This window comes from Marmota marmota, unplaced genomic scaffold, assembly GCF_001458135.2.
Source record: "Marmota marmota marmota unplaced genomic scaffold, marMar, whole genome shotgun sequence".
Lineage (NCBI taxonomy): Eukaryota > Metazoa > Chordata > Mammalia > Rodentia > Sciuridae > Marmota > Marmota marmota.
In genome coordinates this window covers 25,308,069-25,330,276 of record NW_026000082.1, presented here as the reverse complement: position 1 = coordinate 25,330,276, position 22,208 = coordinate 25,308,069, and the positions used below count along the sequence as shown (strand labels likewise).

Below are 22,208 nucleotides of genomic sequence, written 5' to 3'. Positions count from 1 at the left end.
GTCCGGCCCGCCCCCCCCCGCACAGCCCAACTCTCATAGGCCCCGAGCTGGGGTCCAACCCCTCATTGGCTGCCCGAGCCGCCACTCGGAAGCAGCAGGGTAGGTGGTGCCCGTCACGTGCCCAGAATCACCTGACTCCCAGCAGCAGAGGGGGGAGGAGGAGTCACGAGGAGGGCGGCCCGGCCGCGCCTCTCGCCGGGCTCTGTCTCTCTGCCCGGGGCCCAGCCCGCACGCACCTTGGTCCTGCCCTGCACGCACAGTGCTCCTCAGTTTCTCTACCTTCTTCCGAGCTCTCGAGAGCACCACAAGGGGAGATGCTCTGCTTTAGGGGAAGAACCGATTGTCCTCCTCCTCCAATTGTACTCGCGGAACCGATACTTATTGATGCCTGTGACGTCCTGAGTATCTAACAAGGGGCTTGAAACTGGAACCGACTTGGACCTGCCTGCCCTCACAACTGCTTGAAGATTTAAGAGATCGGACCTCTGTGTAAGTAGCCTCGGCACGAGATATTGTGTGGGAATGCCTTAGGCACAGATGAAATGCGGGAGAATTGGCGTCTGAGTAGGTCTAGACGGATGGATGCAGTTGGGGTGAGCAGAAGTATGAAGGATGAGCCAGCTGGAAGGCAAAGCCTCAACCAAGGCAGTCATGGGTGGGTGTGATAGCTTCATTTAGCAAGTAGGACCGTGATAGGAAAGCAAATGCAACCAAGGTAGACTTTCTTTCTTCAGCAAATAGCTGGTAGTGAAAGCTGCTACCACTTCAAACTCAGCAGGACTCAATTTCCTGTCCTTCCCACATAGTCAAAACTTTACTTCTCCAGTAATTCCACCACCACCACCACCGTAGAACGCTGCTTCTCTGATCTTTTCGGATTAGAGACCCAGGGAAAGAATAACGGAAGCACACTAAAGCAAATGTTGGTTACCAAGAATGTTTGAGAAAAAATACAAGAATTGTTGCTTTTCAGTCTCTAGAAGGAAATTTGACAACAAAGTACAGCCATACACGTTTTTAAAAGGTTGGGGTGGTTTTCCAAGGCAGATTATGAAGGCAGAGTACACTTCATGCACATCTAGGACTATATTCCAAAGGAGGAGAGCTCACTTTCTCAAAAGGCAGCCATTCCATTGGGGTAGAGTTTTGCTTAAAACTTTCTTATTCAAGTCAATAATCATACTCTGAAGCCTAAAATGGAACACAATATAATGTTTTCATAACGGCCCTTCAAATATTAAACTGCAGTCTTCATTAACCCACCAAGACAGTCTTCTCTGTTCCACACTAAACATCTTAAGTTCTCTCAACTATTACTTCTATGGAACTGTTCCATAGAACTTTCTGTAATGATAGAAATGTTCTGAATTTCTGCTGTTCAATATGGTAGCCACTGGCCACATGTGGATTGAGCACTAGACCCATTGCCAGTGTGACTAAGGAACTGAATTATTTATTTAATTTTAACTGCCACATGCAGCTAATAGCAACCATATTGAACAGCACAGCCTTATATTTTCAAATCCCCTTTCCCTATTGGCTGTTCTTCCTTTATATGCATTCAAGTTTCCAATGTCTGGCACTTACAGAGCAGTACTGACCCACACAGTATTCTTTCCCCTAATCCTTTCCAGAATGGATTTTTTTTTTAAGTATCTACAGAATATAAGTAGTTCACACTGGCCATCACTGGAACTATTTTGTTGGCAATCTTATTTCCTAAACTAGTATAACTACATTTCTAAGATTTGATATTCAACTTGTGGTTTGGGCCCAGCATTTGGGTACTCTAGATAGATAACCATTTTAAAATTTGTTCCAATATTGTCTACCAACCAGCCCTTCCAATTTTGCAGCACTCACACATTTGGCATTATTACCTCCTGATCTGTATGTAATTCTTTTGCAGTTTTGAAGGCACTTGTTACATTCATGATATTTAATTTGATCCTAACAATAACCTTGTGAGGTAGGCAAGATGTGAAATCTATATTTTATAGATAAGTCAGCTGAAGTATAGCAGGACTGAAGAGATCCATTTTCTAATCCATTGAGTATATACACAGTCTTCATCCAAATCCTTGATAGAAATGTTGAAGAGGCTCTCCAGAAGCCAGGCTGACCCCAAATTCTGAAACATCACTGGATGGTACAGCAGTTAAAAGCAGGTCATTTCCACTTAAGGTGTGATTATCCAACCCATATGTTGCCATTCTGTCCAAAGGGATGGTACAAGAAAGTATCACTAATTTGTTGACATAAATAGTAATACTAAAAAAACAAGAGGGTTTGCTGCCAGAAAAAAAAAAAAAAAGTTCTTGTCTGTATCCACAAAGGGACTGCTGCCATATCAACTGCTTGTTTATGTACCTGTTTTATAAACTATTTCAAGTCATTCATTTTTATTACACCCAGCCCTTAGCTGCTGCTGTCCACGTAGAAGGCACTCCAAAAAGAAGAAGAGAAATCTATCCAAGTAAATATTCTTCCAGTAGTATCTGGCATTCTCCAAAAACAAACTTGTGACTAGAAGAGACAAATCAGCCACATTGCTGTCAACACAACTGATTTAAATGCCCATATAATTGGCCTGGTCAGTTTTCAGCAGGTGTCAGTGTCTTTGCTAGTTAAACCAGCTTGCTTTGGATGTGTTTTGAATAAAGACAGGTTCTCTAACAATAGGGATGGAATACATGAAATAGGAACACTTCTTCAAAATGACAGTCTATCAGTGAGGAAAATAAGTGATTAATACAACAAAACAAAAAGACTGTAAGTCTTCCAAAAGAAAAGGAAAAAGACTAACAAACAAGAATATAGTGGTTTACCATTTACAAATCTTTCACATACATTCTCATTTGACCCTCACAACAACCCTGTGAGGTAGGCAGCACAGACATTCTTCTCAATTAACAGATAAGGAAAGTGAATCTAAGAGCAGTTAACTGATGTGCCCAAGGTTCTGTAGTTAGCAAATAGTTTTGTAATATCAGTCTTTGGCCTAAAAATTCAGTGCCCAACCTCCCCTCATACTTGCCCTACCTACTTCACAGGAATAATGAAGATAAAATGAACTGAAAATTAGAAAAATACTTTGAGGGAAAAACCACTATATAATTATACCCAACATTGCCCATGATATATGGCTCATTCCTCTTCTCATTCCAGTTTGTGCATGAACCAGAATTTTATATTACTTCTGTGCTCAACTAAGCAACTAAGTAAGGCAGGGTAATAGTGTGATCCTGTTTAAAATTATATAAATTACAATCAGGGTAACTGCATTATTAATCAAATTGAAAAAAAAACAGGCTAATGTGCAACTAGGACCCAATAAAGCACACAGCAAAACAAGGCAACATTATCAGATAGGGCATGATTGCATAGAAGGAAAACGTGGTGTCAGAGTTAAACTGACACACACACAGTTATCTAAGGCAAAGTGGTGGCAAAGAAGAGTTATTTGTTCTGCATTATATAAATAAGAGAAGATGATTCGTGGGAACCCATGCAAAAGCATCTTGTCACACAGATCTCTCCAGTTGCCTAAAGAGAATATAAACTCTGTCATCTTCATTGTCGAGAATGATTCTATCTATTCTTATATCCTGAACTAAACCAAGGAATACCTCCATGCTAATCTTCCTTGGCTAAAATACAACTAGTACCATTATTCCTAATCAGACTAATAAATAGAAATCTTTTAATGAATTAGATGGCTGTTTAATTTTTTTTTTCAGGATTCACTTTGGATTCTTCTGCTTTAAGACCCAAAGCAAGTTATATTGAGTTTTTATTGGTGATTCTAAGTATATGTGTTTATAACAGTTGAAGTGTGAATTTAACATATTAAAAGAGTTTTATAGCATCTGTTCAGAAAAGATTATATACTATACAAACTATTCAAGTCATACAAAACCATTTTTTCAGTGTCTTTTCAACTGAGAAGAATCCTATTCAGCACGCTTCTCCTCCTGAGGTGGTTCATACTGAGCAAGCTATGGGGTAAAGACAGAGGAGTTTAGGTGAATTTTATTCTAAATTGGGTAAAAAGTTAATAAAACAAAATGAGTTTATTATATTCAATTTAGCTTCTGAATCAGTAATAAGTTTATAGAAACTATGATTTCTAAAACAGTAATTTAAGATTTAATATAATCAAACCTAATGAAAGCCCTTTTCATTTAAACATTTAATGTTCCTGAGAAACTACAATTTCAGTTCATGACTGAACTGTTCAAGTACTTGTTATACAATAATCTAAGTCTTCATAAAGATACTATGCCTTATAATAAGGAACTTTCTTCCACTCCACCAAAAATTTACTGAAATTTCCCCTAAAAAGTAGAGGAAGCCAGTGTGGTCATGCATGCCTGTAATCCCAGTGATCTGGGAGGCTAAGACAGGAGGATCTCTATTTCAAGACCAGTCTCAGCAACTAAGCCAGTCCCTGTCCAAAAACAAAAAAGGGCTAGGGATGTGGCTCAATGGTAAAGCACCTCTGGGTTCAAAACAACAACAAAAAAAAGTAGAGGGGAAAGAGTTATGTAATGAGTATTAATATGGCTAGTCTATGTCTTTGACTTACAAAACAAAAAAAAGTAACTAATGTCTTTGATTTAAAAGGTGCCAGAATTTACTAGCACTTGCCTAGTATGGAATCTCAGATAATTTAAGATACTGCATTTTCTTTATTTTTTTATTTTTTAAAGATAGAGTGAGAGAGGGAGGGAGAGAGAGAGAGAGAGAATTTTTAATATTTATTTTTTAGTTCTCGGCGGACACAACATCTTTGTTTGTATGTGGTGCTGAGGATCGAACCCGGGCCGCACGCATGCCAGGCGAGCGCGCTACCGCTTGAGCCACATCCCCAGCCCTGCATTTTCTTTAATATATTAAGTTGTGCTTCCTTAACCTGGTTAAGTTTTGTACTCTTTTCCAATTAGGTGTCATACTTGAAAAGTTTGTTAACTTCACTGTGCTTTAAATTCCCTCACCTATAAAATGGCCTGAGTACCTGTTTTACTTATCTCAGAGTTATTGAGATCATAAAACACATTATGAGAAATACCTAGAGTAACATAAAATGTACTATGTGATTCAGAATGCAGTAAAATCTCAAAGGCTTAGTTGATGATTTGAAGTTTTTGCAAGTTCTTGTGGGAGTTGGAACAAAGAAAATAATATAAGCCTAGATAAAATTAAGTGCAATTTACTTCTGTAAATTTGTTAACACAGGGGCTACCAAATGACAGTGCAGATTATGCACTGCACAACTCTAGGAAGTACCATTTACAAGCAGTGCCCCTAAACTGACCTAAACTAAGAATTTTAGAATTATCCATTTGCTTAAAAGCAGCCTTAACCAATGTTTCTATCTTTCTGTTGATGCAGGTTCCCAAGAACCTCTTCTTGACCACACTTTGCTTATTCTATGTACAGTCTGTCTTGTGACTTTTCTAGATGGGCATAAGTTTGCCTTGCATTTGATTCACATTGATATTCACCCTCCTCCTTCCCCAGTTGTGCATTTTAGTGAGGTTATGATCATATAATCACTAGAGGAAAATGTATTTTTAACATGAATTCCTTAAAAATTTACCTTTGCTTTCAGTTTTTTATTTTCTTCTACAGTAGCTTCATATTTTTCTTTCATTTCTGCCAGTTCTAAGCGGAGCAACTCTATTTCTGGATTTTCTGGGGTAGCAGCTCCTAAGTGATGCTTTAAAAAACTAATATCAATGTTAAGAACTTTACTTCTTAAAGCTAAATGGAATTAATGAACTAGCCCAGAATAGAATCAATATCCAAGACCATAATCAACCACCCACCAAGATTTACCAAGATATCATTGTCAAAAAACAGAATGGAAGGCTGGGGTTGTGGCTCAGCAGTAGAGTGCTCACCCAGCACGTGCGAGGCCTTGGGTTCAACCCTCAGCACCACATAAACACAAGTAAATAAAATAAAGATATTGTGTCCAACTATAACTAAAAAATAAATATTTAAAAAAAACAAAAAGGAAAATAACCTTTTCAATAAGCAAAAGTATTTTAAAGGTTATTATGTATGTGAAAAAATAAGAATTTCAATAACAAGGCCTTTTTCTGACTTCAAAGATGAAAAGGATACTCCAAAGCACTATTAGGTTTCTCTGGTTCTTCATATAAGGCTACCAACACTGCAAATCAAAAAGCAGAAAGAGCAACAATTAAAGTCTTAAATTTGAATGGCAGAAATTATATTCCATATCTAAGTGCCAAGCACACTGCTAAGACTGTCCATACAGTGGTGAACAAAGTCCCTGCTCCCAACTAATTTACAGTTCAATGCTAAAGTAAGGAATTAGACAAGAAAGAGTATCAAGCAGCAATGCTAAATAGTACATTTGGGAGCACACTGAAAGAATTGGGCATCAAACAAAGAAGGCATCCTAAGGGAAGGATAGACCTAAAACTGACATATCAAGTACAGCTGGATGGAGTTATGGGTAATGTGGCTGGAAAGGTGGTCAGGGGCCAGACTACAGAGGGTCATGTAAGTTTTGTTGGCCTTTAGTTACAGGATCCACTTCAGTGGAAGACCGACTGAAGTGGGTCAAGGATAATGGCAGGAAGAACAACAGTTAAGAGGTAGATGTAGTAATCCAATTAAACGCAGTAACCTGCACTAGATAGAATTATGGGGAAAAAATAAATTTAAGAAAACTTTAGGAAAGAGTAAGGCTGTGGTAATTACTTGAAGAAGCTTTCATTTCAAAATGTTCAAGAATGAAGTATCATACACAATATGCTAAAAAACACCAACCAAAAACGTTGCCAGTAACCACTTGCTCAAATCAGCATTAAAATATATACTACAGTAGTTTCATATCTAGTAACTCATGTGAGGACTATGTTGATCATCTTGTATTGAATGAGTACCTCCTGGAATTTTGTATTCAGATAAAAAAAAAATCTCTAAACCAGTGGTTAACTGTTTTGTGCATGGAACCCTTTGAAAAATTCGATGAAAGCAAAAAACATAACTCCATACAAAAAGAAAAATATACATATATAAACTCTAAGTTAATAAGTCCTGTTCTAAACTAATTTGTATGTGTTCCTTTTAGTTTTTACAGCTTTATTAATTTAAAATAACAGTATGAAAAATTCAAACGTGCAACTACTTTTAACAACGCTGAAATACACTGTATTTTTTGGGAAGTTGGTATATTTACACTACTGTCCTCTCAGCTTCTCCTCTCTCCTTTCATTGTCTTTTACAGTACTCTAATTCCTGTTTATTACCTTTTTCTTTAAATTAAATGCTCAAACCTAATTCTTCTTCCATTCATTTCTACTGATCTCTATTGAATTCCTAACTTTACAAGACATGAATATCAGTGCTCCTACCCTTCCCCATTTCTTCTCCCACTCCATTTCTTTCAGTTTCTAAATTTCCGTCAGTGATATTTACAAGGTTGATAAATGCAAAACACAATGTAAATGCTAAGTTTCCTGAGTTTTCTTATGAATTAATACACATCCTTCTATTCAGACAAGTCTATATCAAATCATGTTCCCCTTTTGCCTTAACCAGGATTTTTAAAAAATATATATATTTTTTAGATGTTGATGGACCTTTATTTTACTCATTTATTTTTATGTGGTGCTGAGAATCAAACCCAGCGCCTCACACATGCTAGGCAAGTGCTCTACCACTGAGCCACAACCCCAGCCCCTTAACCAGGATTTTTTGGAGGTTAAAATAGTGCTCAAAACATCTAAAATGCCACCTCTTCTAAATGATTTTCTTATAGTGTTTTAATGTCATAAGCAATTTCAAATCCTCTTGGAAATAATGGGGTAAAAAATATAAATTTGAGGGGCTGGGTATATAGCCCAGTCAGTAAAATGCTTGCCTCACATGCACAAGGCACTGGGTTCAATCCCCAGTATTACCTCAAAAATAAATAGATAAATGTTTGTGTGTGAAATATCTGTTTAAAGATGAAAATAAATTTTTACATAAATCTTGTCAACAGATACTATGTTTTCTGATGTTTATTTAGAAGACTGGCTATCTAAGGAGATTGAAGGGTTACATTTCTGTGGGTGTGAACAGGGATAAGAAGCCTCCAGGGATCTCTCTCATGAAGGAAAATCCTTGTATAGTCACAAGGCTGTGCATCTTCTCTCTGGTCAGTCATCTTCTACAACTGTCACTTTTTTGCCTTTTACCATCTGTCTTTCACTCACTTTAGCCACCACGTACAGTTTCAGTATTCTTTATCCAAAATGCTTGGCACCAATTACCTGATATTTTCAGATTTTGGAATATTTTCATATACATAATAAGATATTTGGGGAGTAGGACCCAAGAGTAAACACAAAATTCATTTATACTTCATGCACACCTCATATACATAGCCTGAAGGTATGTATATACATGTCACATGCAGTCAGGAGTGGATTTTTCCACTTGCAGCATCAAGTCAGTGCTCAGAATTTTTCAAATCTTGTAGTATTTTGAATTTTAGATATCCTGATTAGAGATGCTCAACCTGTATTTCCTGGAACTCTTGACAACATACTTAGCTCATTCAGATCTCTGCTCAAAAGTTACTTCATAAGAAAGGCCTTTCCCCCATTACCTTGTGTAAAATGGCACACAAATCCTACCCATCACCTTTTTATCTTCTAACATTGGTATCAGTTTTAAATTATAACACTACCACTAGCTGACACTCTGTATTTCTTGATGATCTGTCTCCCCAACCAGGATGCAAGCTCATGAGGGCAAGAACTCTTTCTTTTCCATTGCTAGCCCCACTGTCTAGAATAGACACCTATTAATTGCTTAAATGAAAAAAGGGACTGTATGGGGTTTCCTAAGGAATGAAATTCCAAGCATCTATGATACTTGGGGAGACAACATAGCACAGCATTTTCAGAGTATCTCCTTATTATTTGCAAAGATGGAGGGAAACTACTAATTGAACCTAGACAAGAAGCAATTCAAAATTGCCAACATATCCATGCATGGGAATGAAAAGGCCTGCTTTCTGCTAGACCCAGGAGTTCTCCCAGAATTTTCCCCTAACCTTTATTTCTGCACAAAATGCAGATATTATTATCCAGTCATTTCTCATTTTCTTATGGATCCATGTCTGCACCCTTGCCAGGATTCCATCATCTTTGAAAATCCCAGTCAATGCACAGAGCAATATATAACAGGCATTCAGATTACAGCTGAGCTAATTAAGTAAGCAGTACTTCACTATCTCTTGGAATCATCCTGTTTCAAGCACCTTCCTTGTCTACTTAGATCTTGAATCCAGGAAGAAAGAGATGTAACAGTGTAACAGTAAACTTCCATTTTTAAAAGCGTAAACAATATAACTATTTATGAAGCGTCCTATACACAAAATAGGAATTGCTATAGACTAAGAAATAGGGAATTGAAAAGCCACAGTATCTATGAATCACTTACTTCGGGATAAGCCTCACTCAACTACTTTATAGCCCACTTTCAAATCTGCTAATTTCTCAAGTTGCTCTTTGTTCGATGGAAAATATTTCTTAAGATTCTGAGGACTCTGCAAACTCGGTAAAGCGGAAGGAATTGGGACCTCACGGTCTTCAATAAACATATTCACTGCGGCTGCTCGAGGTAAAGCAACGGAAGTTGGAGAGACTTTGCAACAGCTGCAAGAGTTTCACTCCCCGCGCTGAGAGCGATAGCGTGAACTAGGCTACCCCACCAAGCAGCGTCTGGCAGCCAGAGCGAGCCGGTCCCGCTCATTCCCAAGCACTCTTCTCTGGACCCTAGACGGGCCCCACCTGTTCCCCCTCCTTCCCCACGCCGTGGCCCGTCAGGGGCACCGCGCCGAGGGCACGTGAAACCCTCTCCTAGCCATGCTTACCTTTGGTCAGCGTGTCCAGCACCCCCGACTTCTCCAAGTACCTCCGGAACTGCTCGCGCTTCGAGTCGGCGGCCTGAGGAGACACCGCAGGTCAGTGACCTGAGTCCGGGGGCCAGAGCAGGAAGAAGGCGCTTAGAGTCTGGCAACCCCACCTCCGCCTCGCTGCCTCAGGCCCCCGAAACCTGCACGCGCCCCCATCTCCCACCCGGAGCCGACCAGCGGCTGGCTACCGCCCGCACTCCCCCAGCCACGCCGCGCCCCTCTCACTTTGTAATGGGCCATAGTGACAGCGGCCGCGGCGTAGCTGGCGCCGGAGACCGTGGCTGGCGGGCTTGGAGGAGCACTGCTCATGCGCGGAGGGCGCGCGCGCTTGCGCACTTGCGAACCACGGGCCGGCATCACCGGGGTGTGGCCTGTTTTCATGGCGACCAGGACGCTCAGCATCCCCAGGCGCCGGCAGAACTGAGGGAGACTGCGTACGCCCGCCCCTCTGGCTGTTGGAGTAGCGCCTTTCCTTCCTCTTCCGGTCCCCAGGGCGGTTCGGTTGCTTAGCGAAGAGGCGAGGGTTTGGCAACTCGTTGTAAGCGTCCGGGTAGAGCCCGGAGTGGGCGTGGTGCCCGAGGGCGGGGCCTTCCGGGTCCTGGAGCTTAACACCCTCGGAGGAGGATAGATCGCCCTACTTGTAGTGGGCGCGCCCTTCGAACCCAGGTCTTCGAAGCTGTGGTGACCTGTGTGTGTTGGACTTTTTGGCTCTCATCTGGAAAAAGTACGCACGACCAAAGCAGGACGACTCTTGGATTTCCAATTTTTAAATCGTATGTTTTGGCTCCAGTTTTACATTTGGAGTCTCCTTGTTTTGTGGCTGACTTGAAGTAGCCCTCTGGAGGATCAGCACTAATGTGCTAATAAAACCTTTTGAGCGCTTACTGTGCAGGAGGTACAGTGCGTTTTAAACATAGTTCTTTTTTCTTTCTTTCCTTCTTTTTTTTTTTTATTTTAATTCTCACAACATCTTTGTAGGTAAGTATGGTAGTAAAATGACATGACTAGGTTACGTGACCAGTGAATAGGAGAGCCAGGAAAGACTCCAATCCAGAATGTGAATCACGATGCTATGTACTGGTGAGAGAAAGTCTTGCATCTTTTTCAATATTTTATTTACTAGATAGCAATATTATGGTTATATTCAACACACATCAGTTTGCAGTTTATAAAGAAACTAAGTTATTAAATCCCAGGGCAAACAACATTAACCTAGTATCCAAAATAAAGGATTAGTAACTAAAAGGAGTAATTACATAGATCAAGAACAATTTTCTAAGGCTGAGAAAAACCTGATCCCAAACCATTTAGGATCGAATCAGAGCATGTGATTTTCCCAAGTCAGTTTCGCATATTTTTAAGGGAGGCTAAAAAATACATCCTAATTTGGCTACCCTACGTCTTTGAATTTAGAACTTCCCCCTTCACAGTTCAGAATTAGAGCTGTTTTTCATTTCTGAAATGAGTTTGCAGTTGTCTATCACAACAGCTGGTCTTTAGAAATATCCTTATCTATTTTCTCCATGTTCCACCACCACTGTTACTACTCTGATGACATAATATGCAGAATATCTAAAAGCAACAACGGTTCAGATCTGAAGGTCTGTTGGAACCCTCCTACCAATGAAGTTGTTTGTCAAGGACATTAAATGATTTGGAGGACAATCCGTAGAATTGTTGCAGGTTCTAATAAACTTTGACTCAAAGGACCACTCTCCCAAAGAATCAGAAGTGTTTGGAATGTCAAGTGGTTGGAAGTCTCTCTGTGAAGGAGGAAGGTTTCTGATAGTGCCCTCTCTGAACTGGCCCTGGAGGTTATCTATAGGAGATGACCCTTGGTTTGCATCTTCTGTAGAGGGACCCCACGTAGTACTGAGCCACCGAGGTTTCCAGGTGCAGGAGTCTGCTGCCAGGGAGAAAGTTGTGTGGGGTGACTGCCCCATGTGGTTGTCTGTATCTATAGCAATACCTGGAATAGAACAGTGATCTCTAGAATAATGGTTCTTTTTGCTCTCTTTGCCATCAACTTTTTTTTCCTGCAAGTGGTTACCATTAACTTCTTTTCTAAATATTTTATGAGTGTCTTTGTTATTTTTTGAGCTGATGTGTTGAGGGTGACTGCAAGTAGTACTAAGTGTGTACATCTCATTAGTTTCCTGTTCATCCAAAATGCTTTTCTCATCATTTATGTCATGATTGTCAGGATCTGCCTGAAATACAGAAGATGAATTTAAACTTGGGTATGCTACTCTGTGTGTTTGTTTTTCCACTATCAGATTATAATCAGGTGCTGAAGGGAGTCGTTTCAGTGAATTTGCAGATGTGCTCTGATATTTGGCTAGACTTTGTTTTGACTTTGCACAGAATTCATTGTGTTCATTCTTCGATTTATATTGTCCCAAGAGCCCTCTTTTAATCTTTTTAAAACCTAGGTGGAAAATTTCTAAAATGTTTAAGAAAAGTGAAACAGTGGCTATGGATTGCATAAAAAATAGAAATATTGTCTTTTCTGTTGGTCTTGAAACAAAACAATCGATTATATTTGGACATGGGTGACCATGGCATTTAAATAGAGGCTCTAAGTGAAATCCATATAAAAGGTACTGTCCAATCATGAACCCAACTTCAACTACAGAACGAGTGAAAATGTGTATCACGTAAGTGCAAAGCAAGGTTCCTCTGAGCGGAGCTTTATTTAGTTTCCTTTGTTCCAGCTGACAGAGCTCTTGCTCTAATCTCCTCTGATTTGCAGGCATTTCAAACTCTATCCCATCCAGTTCTCTCCTTAATTGAGCTTTCATCTTCTCCCTCTCTTTCTCTAGAACTCTCAGTCGGTATAAAGCATGGCCCATGTAGACCAGAGATGGTGAAGACACAAATATCACCTGCAGAACCCAGTATCTAATGAGGGAAATAGGAAAGGCCTGGTCATAGCATACATTTCTGCAACCTGGTTGTTGTGTATTGCAGATGAAGCCAGACTGCTCATCATTCCAGACATCTTCAGCTGCTACTCCCAGAACAAGCATTCGAAATATGAATAATATGGTGAGCCAGATCTTTCCAATCATGGTGGAGTGAATATGAACTTCCTCCAGAATGCCTCCAAGGAGATTCCAGTCCCCCATGCTTATTTATTCAGCCATCTTAGCTCTGAACCCCATCAAACAGGAGGCAGATAAATTCTTCCATTCTGAAGGGAGCACTGTTTCTTAAAGCAAACCTATGGCCAAAATATGAACAAATCATCACTCTTTCCATGTGCTGATTTTTTACTTTTTTTCCCTAGATAGCAGTAACACTCTGCCACAAAGAATGTATTTTAGATGTGAGGCGTTTAAAAGAATTTTGTTTCGATATTGCAGTGCAAAAAAAAAAAAAAAAAAAGGTGATACCTAGAGGAAGCATGTATATATTATAAACAGAATTGTTGGGCTAGTGATGTAGCTTAGTGGTAGAATGTGTGCCTAACATGCATGAGGCCCTGGGTTCAATCCCCAGCCCCACCAAAAAATAAATAAAAAATAAAAATAGAATTCTGAGATTCCCATCATAAGTCATCTTACTTAGCTTAAGTATCTTGTTTAATTTTCTTTAACTGGGAACTCTTAGAGACAGTCCTAAAAATACTGACTTGATCTTACAAACAAACCTATTAAGATTATTTTACATAAGAGTTTACAACCTAAGTGATTGTAAATTTTCATTTATACTCAGGAAAAATGAATGTGCTTCATCTGATAATTCAATAAAATACAGCATTTAATGAAACCAGAGGAAATAACCTGGCTCTTGCTATAAGAATTTAGATTAATGTTTTTTTGTTTTGTTTTGTTTTGTGTTTTGTCTTGTTTTATTTAGTTTGTGGTGCTGGGGATTGAACACAGGTCCTCACACGTGCTAGGCAGACACTCTACCACTGAGTCACATCCCTAGCCTGAATTTAGATTAGTTTTTAATACACATTTGAATATCTAAATTCTGGTTTCTTTCTGGCAGTTGTTGAGCATTTTTAGAAATCAATTCCAGTAATATTTAAGAATATTTATAAAATTCTTACACTTTGCTATAAAAAATTTATAAATTTTTATCATATTAAAATGCACTATAAAATTTCTCAGCTGTTGTATGGTACTAAAATATTATTAGGAATGGGGTGAAATAAATTCATCACTGGGGTGGTGATGGTATTATAGAAAATATTGTAACAATGTCTTATCTCTTTAAGATGTAGCTTCTTTCTTGGAGAGAACAGTGGGACAAATTAGAATTTAGCTACTTGGATTATTGGCCAATAAATTCCATATAATATTTATGAAGGCTATCTTAGGCTTTCCACAAAGGAAAGATAGAAATAATGAATGTTTTCATTCCCTTTCATTTAAAACATATAAATGTATGTCCTGTGTCCTTTATATAAAGGGAAATAATACACAATCAAAGAAAATACTAGGATACTATAGTTACAAGATACATTCATCACAAAAATCCTGATAGATTCATCACAAAGATCTTATGAGGTGGCTATTTCACCCATTTGTTATTTATCCCATTTTATCTATATGATGCAGAAACTGAGGCATGCCTTAATTTGCCAAGGTCACACAGCTGAAGCTGGCATTCAAACCCATCAGTGTGGCTCTAGAGTCAGTTATTAACTATCTTTCCTAACCACTATTTTTCCTCTTAAACATACTTGAAATTTTCATGAAAGAAACATCAAGAGATCATGTTTTCTCTTAAAAGTTCATTTAAGGGGCTGGGGTTGTGGCTCACTGGTAGAGCCCATGCCTTGCACGTGTGAGGCACTGGGTTTGATCCTCAGCACCACATAAAAATAAATAAAGGTATTGTGTCCATCTACAACTAAAAAAAATATTTGAAAAAAAGGTAATTCAACCTCATCTTTTAAAAAACATCATTTAAGTTTAGGAATGTTGAATAGTGATAGTTTTAGCTTTTTGGTTCTAGAGTCTCTAGTTTTTTAAAGATTTGTACAGTTAATAAAACTTACAAAAGCAGCAGTTGTCTAAAATTTAGCCATATTCCTGATAGAAAAATTTTATATTGACTGTATTATATTAATAATAGTATTCTCTGACTTTTAAAATGTAAATTGGGATGTTATTATTGTTATTTATAATAGTATGAATTAAAAACATCCAAAATAATTATCCATCCAAGAAGATTGGTTAAATAAATAATGATACATCCACAGTGTGATATCAGGCAGCCAGTAGAAATGATAAATGTATACTAACATAAAAAGACATTTAACATTTTGTTTCAGTGCAATTCAAAATAGTATAGTCCACTATTATAAATTTATTTATATGTAGAGTAATGCATATAAAAAAACTCTAGAAGGATATCTGTCAAAATATTAACAGATTATCTCTGGATAATGGAATTAAAATTGACTTAATTTTTTTATATTTTTGTTTTTTAATGTTTTACCATGAGCCCTTTACTATTATAATCATAAAAGGAAATATTTTTCCCCTTAAAGTATAAAACATAGTATTTCCTAAAAGAAGGAATGGTATAATTTAATTATAAATTAAAACTTTCATGACAAATGATATGAAAACTAGTACACATACATACAGTTCCACAGAATTCAAAAGCAAAAGTTAAAAACATTTCAAACAATTATTTCTTAATTAGCTAAGAGAGAGATTAACACAAACCTTTTTAAGCTTTGATAAATCTGAGATGCACATCATGCTTAGAAGTTATACCATGGCTGTCTTCAGCTTCTCTGAAAGCATCCCTTTGAGGTATACAGCAGATTCTGGTCAGTTCAGCGCCATGGATGAGTCAGCTAGCAACTAAAATCCATTTCCCTTTCTGCTCATTCTACAACAGCACTAGCCAATAGAACTAACTTCTGCAACATTGGAAATATTCTCTTTCTGCTTTGTCCAATAAGGTAGTCACCAGCTACATGCAGCAATTGAACACTTGCAGGCTAGTTTGTGTATGACAGCAACTGAAGTTTTAATTTTGTTTAATAGAAACTTAAAGAGCTACATGTACATAGTGGCTACTTTGTTGGACATCACAGATAAAGAATGCTTCCAGGGAATGAAACTAACCACATTATGTTGTATACATATGTGAACATGTTAACAACAAATCCCACTAATATGTCTAATTATTATGCACTGATAAAAAATTATTAAAGAATTCCTAATAGTAAAATACAATCTAGAAGAGCATTATGAGCTCCAAATTAAACTAAATAAATGGTTCCTCTGTAATTCAGAGATGTCAAATTTAAGACATCAGGAGATGTTTGTATGTGTTTTTACTGTAATTTTTGCCAATAAAACATCACTATTTTTGGTTATGTAACCCATATTTCTAGTACCAAAAGAATCTTTCTTTCTTAATAGATAATAACTTCATCATCAGCCCATAATCAATGGGTTATGTTCGATTTTATGGTTAGATAAATTCTGTTGCTCTCTCTAGTTTTCTACTAACAATTACATTGTACTTCAGGTCATTAAACAGGTCTCTTCAGAGCTAGTGACCTGGTGCATTGGCCATGGCAGATAAATATTCCTCCCCTGAAAAGCTACTTTTTAGATTAAACAGAAACATTTCATCAAGGGAACAATTATATACATATATTCTTGTTTACATTATGTGTATATTAATGTTTATATATTATAAAACATATATGCTGTGTAATATATAATTATTGGTAACTTTAAAATACTCATCCTCAGTAGTCAGAGATAAATTCAAATAAAGCATTATATTCTAACTATCAAAATGCAAAAATTTCAAGATTTCAAATATCATCTTTTTTCAAAGTAGAGGAAAACTTGTATATGTTAGGTAAGAATATAATTGGATACAAATACTCAAAGAGCAATTTAAATCTATCACAATTAACATTTCTACTGGATACTTGAAATATTCATTCAGCAAACACTTAAAAATATACTGCATATACTAGGACATTCACTCTTGGTAACCATACAAAACTAGCACAATTTAAAAGTCCAATAAAGAAATGGTTTAACTATGGACTATCTGTATCATTCAACTCAGAGAACAAAGGTCTCTATGAACTGATACAGAAAGATCGCTGTCATATTGTAAAGCAAGTTACAGAGCAATACATGTATCTTAATCTTGTTAAAACCTATACTTTATCTGGGCACAATGGTACATGCTTATAATGCCAGCTTCTCAGGAGGCTGAGGCAGGAGGATCACAAGTTCAAGGCCACCCTGGGCAACTTAGTGAGACTCTTGTCTCAAAATTAAAAGTGCTGGGGATGTAACTCAGTGGTAGAACATTTGCCTAGTATGCCCAAGGTCTGGGTAATCCCAGGGTTCAGTTCCTAGTACAAAAAAAAAAAAAGTATATCAAGAGTATAACACAGATATGAGAAGTTTTTATTTTCACATAGTACAGTATCCATGGATTCTATGAAACAGTCTCCAAAGTATGTCCTCCAAGTAAAGCCAGTTCTCTTTTATAGAATATATCCATGCATACCATGTGCCTGGAAGACCCAATCTCTGGTTTTTACTGCTAGTGTTTTTTCTTTCTCTTCCTGCTCTTGGCATTCAGAAGGTTCTTCCTCTAATCAGAAGGCCCTTTGGTAAGTAGTCCTTGCTTGCAACTGATGAGTTAGGTGTTATTTTATACTCTTTATAAAACTGTTAGCATTTGCTGGAACTCTGTTTCTTCATAAAGTTTTCCATTTCTCCCTCATATGGCTCTTTTTATTATTGGGCTTAAATTAGGCGCAGGTCAGTTTGCTGGGGACAGGAAAATGTTGAAAAATACAGCAAATAAGACACAAGCTAAATAAGCTGCAATTGCTATCCAAAACCTTGGATCTTTCAGCAGTGCTTTATCAAAGCAGCTAAACACAGTATAACCTATGGACATTCCAGCAAATCCACCTGCGATGTGAGCTGCAAAGGACACCTTTGGAGAAAAGAAGAAAAGTGGAAATAAGAAAATGCTAATTGCATGTTTTGGCTGTATCTCTCTTAGTGAAACACAAATACCATCATAAACAAACAAGAGTCTAAGTCTGGAGAACTACGGGTAAAACAGAAGAGACACAAAATCCCATGTACACAGAGAAAAGATGTTCTAAAACATGCAAAGCTAAAAAATGTCATTTTTAACCATTCTGAGTACATAAAACAGGGGCCATTGTTTCTCATTCTTCTTGATCATCATTCCATTTAGGATGATTCTATATAATGCCAACCAAGAGACTAGGAACTGAGTGGCCATGAGGGATCTCTATGAGAACATCCTATTGAAATGGGATGCAGAGTTGAAAAAATAATAGTATATACACAAATACTCAAATAGAAACTCCAGACTTAAAGATTAATCCCAGCAAAACTTAAAGTCAGTTCTCTTTGTGTTATAAATTCATATGGAGCCAAATTTTCATTACTGTATTTCAATCTGCTTTTTATTCTCTGTGGACAGGGAAATCCTTTCTCTCCTGTTTTGGAATGGCTGTCAACATGGCAAGTGCAGTGATCAGTGAGGTAAGTGAGGACAATCCAAAAGTCTGATTTCCTTACGAGTTTTCTAAAACTTCCAAATGGATATTTGACTGCCCTAAATCATAGAGTTGTATCCCTTATTCAATGACCCTTTTGATAAAAAAATTTTAATTAAAAAAAAAAAAAAGCAACTCACCGGAGACCCATTTTCAGGGACAAAGAACCTTCTGTAGAGAGCAAATCCCATATCTGACACAACTAAAAGGAAAAACACCCTGATGAAGGCCCAGGATCTCCACAATATTGCACCAACTGTTTTTGGTTCCCCTCTAATAATGATATATAACAATTCCTGAGTTTTATTCTATTCCAGGTTCCATTCTAAACAGTCTACATGCATTAATTCAGTAATCCTCTCAACAACCCTATGAAGTAGGTACTATCATTATTCCATTTTATATTTATTCATCCAACAAGGATTTATTGATTTTTCTCTGTGTAGCAGGCACAATTCTAGTTGGTATACATGCAGCAGTGAACAGTTCAGAGACAGCCCCATAGAGCTGATGATCTAGAGGAGCAAACAAGCAAAACATACATTATATCAAACAGTGCTAAGTATTGTGAAGGAAATAACAGAGGAAAGTCAAGAATGCCAAGGATAGGATGTGACTTTTAATAGGAGGGAAGATCTCCTGAGAATATGACATGAGGGAGCAGGCCATGCTGATATGTGAAGTAATAATCTGTCCAAGCAGGAAAAAGAGCAAGCACAAAGTCCCTTTGACAGGAATGTGCCTGGTGTGTTTGGGGAGTTCCAGTGCAGTTGATATGGCTGGATCAGTGGTTTTCAAAATGTGTTTTCCCAAAACCAGCAACACCAGCATTACCTGGGAAGTTCTTAAAAATAAAAATTCTTAGGCTGCACCTAAACCTATGAACAAGAAACCGAGGATGAAGTTCACATTCTGTTTTAAAAAGACTTCCAGGTGATTCTGGACTAGAGTTAAGGACAAAGTGGTAGGTGATGAGATCACACAGCAGAAGATACATTTCATAAGAGCCTTGTGAAGCACTATAAAGACTTTAATTTTTACTCTGAGTAATTGGAAGCCTGTGAAAGCTTCTGATCATAGGAGTGACATGATCTGACTTGTTTTTACAAAGATCATTCTGGCCACTATATAGGAAAAAGATGATAAGACAGCAAGAATAGGAGCAGGGAAACCAACTAGAGGATTACTTGTGGCAATCCAAGTGAAGAACAATGGTGGCATTTTATACATAAAGAAACCAAGACTCCACTCTTATGCACCATACTAATTGCCTTTATTTACCATCAAGAGTACTGAAAATGGACCATGAAAGGAAAGGAGTCCACATTCCTCAACAGAAATGAGAGCCAGAACTTAGACTTTCTTCCTAAGTCAGGTCTGTGCTGACAGAGGAGTTTCTGGGTTGCTTTGCCTTGAAGAACTCTGCCCTACATGTGAGCTTGGAAACATCTCTTGTAGCTATCACATTCCACACCCATCCCCCAGTTCCCTGCGCTCTATTTAGTGAGCCACCGTGTCCTAGGAGATGGAAAGGCCTAGTCCTTGCCTTTGGGAAAACAGCATCAGGACCATGTGTTCTGGCTGGTTTCCCATTCAATATCATATTGATGTTGAAGTCACGGGACAGAGATTGAGGGCGAAATTAACATTAACTCAATGTTAATTTTTTTCCCCACTACTAGGGATTGAATCCAGGGCACTTTATTACTGAGCTACATTCCCAGCCCTTTTTTCCCCCCAGCCCTTTTTTATTTTTTATTGTGTGACAGGGTCTAGCTAAATTGCCTATGCTGGCCTTGAATTTATGATCTTCCTGCCTCAGTCTCCCTAATTACTGGGATTACAGATGCATGCCACTGTGCCCAACTTTGATTGTGATTTAATTGTAAATGGCTGTTACACAAAGTGCTGGGTAAATGGGGCTGCATCTTTTTTTTTTTTTCTGCATCATATTTTCATTCATCATTTGCATTTCCTGATCCAGCATAAATAACATGCAGGGAGGACTATGAAAGAACTCTGCCAAAGACCAGGGCAGCCAACAGGAAACCTTCACTTTAGTCTTCCACAGCAGGGGACAGCCTCAAAAAAAAAAAAAAAAGTCTCTGTGACCATCTCAATTTCTCCATCCCATTTCTCTCTTGTTTATCTTCCCCTTCTTATATCACTGCCTAGCTCTTTCTGCCTCCTAGAGGAGTCTGCTCCTGGGTTGCTGCAGCCTTTAAACTGAAACATGTCTTCCCACCTGAAAAGAGGCCCTAATTCCAATAAACCTAATTGCTGCCTCATTAAAAAGTTGGCACTTTTTTATAATTTTTTTGCGGGGGTGGGGGTTCCTGGGGGTTGTACCCAGGGGTATTTATCACTGAGCTACATCTGTAGCCCTTTATTTTTTATTTTGACACAGGCTCTTGCACAGTTGCTAAGGTTGGAATCAAACTTTGTGATCCTCCTGCCTCAGCCTCCCAAGTCACTGGGATTGCAGGAATGTATTCCTACACCCAGTTATTGACACTCATTTTAAAGGAGTTGGCTTTATGTGGATTTTTTATTTTTTTTTAAGGATGAAAATGTGAGATTTCCTTAACTTTTGCCCAAGGTAAGCTCAGTTTCTTAGTTAAATAACATATCCCATGAATGTGGTCCTTAATCTAATTATCCTTCACAATTAAGGGTAATGTTTACCAATTAAAAGAAAACCAAACAATGTACATGTTTTCAAGAAATGTATTTCAAATTAAAATATATTTATATTCCTTAATTTGTAATTTTACGAATCTGGTATGTGTTTTTATTCTCATTTTCAAGCCAAAAAACTTTTAGAAATGATATGTCAGGATCAGGGAAGGTTGACAATAGCAGATCCTACAAAGCGACACAGGTCATGTGGTGATTTTAGTATGCACCTCGAGAATGACAGAACATCACAGAAACCACCTTTGGAGATACACTGCACATGAAGCAAGGGTTTTCACTTCAACTTTGAAAAGCATGAAAATCATTTCCCCACTAAGGATGTGAGGCTTATTCTACAAAGACTTCATGCAGATTGACTAAAGACCCAGGTCACTTGTATGACAACATTTGTTTGCCCAAATGACTGGTTCATGGGTTCTGATGGTGACTCTTAACAACTGAGAAGCTCCCATAGGGGCCAGATATTTGCTTTTCCCTTCTCTTCCAACAATTTTTCCTTAACTTTTTTATTTTTTATGAAAAGAAATTATCTACAGTATGGTATAAGCTATAAACAAGTGAACTCAGAATGAAATATTGATATTTTTATAGTTAAGTGGTTCATAAACTAAATTTAGGATCTTTCCACAGAGGCAGTTGCCCCTGTTCCTGTATGTGGAATATGGAAACCTTGATACCAAAAACCCGAGATTTTACCAAGTGTGACCTCTACCTTGGCTTTCAAGTCTGACCCCAGGGTCTGTCCTCCTCCCCCAATTCCCCCAATGGGTATAGCTCCACCGGAAGCAGGCCCCTGAAAACTTACCACCCATGCCTCTGCCCTTGTTTTCTTCTACCTTGTATGTCCTGCTAGTACCCAAATCTATCCTTACTTTCAGACTCAGTTAAAATCCCAGCCTCTCAGGACAGGGGATGTGGCTCAGTGGTGAAGCACTTCCCTGTCAAACACCAGGTCCTGGGTTCCATCCCCAACACCAAAAAGAAAAAAAATCCAGCCCCCCCCCCCCC

The 22,208-nt window shown here is 38.1% G+C and overlaps 3 protein-coding genes and 1 long non-coding RNA gene across 12 annotated transcripts in view; 1 reads left to right on the top strand and 3 right to left on the bottom strand.

The window, feature by feature from the left end:
* The first annotated feature begins 135 nt into the window (after positions 1-135).
* LOC125620430 overlaps positions 136-22,208 on the top strand; it is a 64,945-nt gene continuing 42,872 nt past the window's right edge. For 5 of the 7 annotated variants that reach the window (XR_007352095.1, XR_007352096.1, XR_007352091.1 and 2 more), the window contains exons 1-3: positions 136-489; positions 18,428-18,489; positions 18,821-18,879. This is a non-coding gene — a long non-coding RNA (uncharacterized LOC125620430). The remainder of the gene's footprint in view (positions 490-18,427; positions 18,490-18,820; positions 18,880-22,208) is intronic. The other 2 variants (XR_007352092.1, XR_007352093.1) reach the window with 1 other exon arrangement.
* LOC107141927 (MYC binding protein) lies at positions 2,818-10,323 on the bottom strand. The gene is made up of 5 exons (XM_015485236.2): positions 10,175-10,323; positions 9,908-9,980; positions 6,133-6,181; positions 5,603-5,732; positions 2,818-3,998 (listed from the first exon to the last, which is right to left on the bottom strand). The coding sequence occupies exons 1-5, from the start codon at positions 10,304-10,306 to the stop codon at positions 3,954-3,956; spliced, it is 429 nt and encodes a 142-aa protein (XP_015340722.2). The 5' UTR covers positions 10,307-10,323; the 3' UTR covers positions 2,818-3,953.
* Gja9 (gap junction protein alpha 9) lies at positions 11,241-13,544 on the bottom strand. Its single transcript, XM_015485234.2, has one exon. The coding sequence runs from the start codon at positions 13,075-13,077 to the stop codon at positions 11,539-11,541; it is 1,539 nt and encodes a 512-aa protein (XP_015340720.1). The 5' UTR covers positions 13,078-13,544; the 3' UTR covers positions 11,241-11,538.
* Positions 15,925-22,208, bottom strand: part of Rhbdl2 (rhomboid like 2) — a 50,701-nt gene continuing 44,417 nt past the window's right edge. The window contains exons 8-9 of one of the 3 annotated variants that reach the window (XM_015485235.2): positions 18,644-18,705; positions 15,925-17,905 (exon numbers count right to left, since the gene is read on the bottom strand). In XM_015485235.2, the coding sequence (XP_015340721.1) occupies positions 17,726-17,905; positions 18,644-18,705 (242 nt within the window). In that variant the 3' untranslated portion in view covers positions 15,925-17,725. Of the gene's footprint in view, positions 17,906-18,643; positions 20,586-22,208 lie in introns of all 3 variants that reach the window. The other 2 variants (XR_007352090.1, XM_048815725.1) reach the window with 2 other exon arrangements.

Excerpts from the sequence above, each read along its gene's own strand:
- Gja9 (XM_015485234.2), bottom strand. The coding sequence starts at position 13,077 with ATGGGGGACTGGAATCTCCTTGGAGGCATTCTGGAGGAAGTTCATATT.
- LOC107141927 (XM_015485236.2), bottom strand. The coding sequence starts at position 10,306 with ATGCCGGCCCGTGGTTCGCAAGTGCGCAAGCGCGCGCGCCCTCCGCGC. Across the intron at positions 6,182-9,907 it reads GCTGGACACGCTGACCAAAG|TGTTGGTAGCCTTATATGAA; the intron begins GTAAGCATGGCT and ends TTTGATTTGCAG. Across the intron at positions 5,733-6,132 it reads AAACCTAATAGTGCTTTGGA|TTTTTTAAAGCATCACTTAG; the intron begins GTATCCTTTTCA and ends CATTGATATTAG.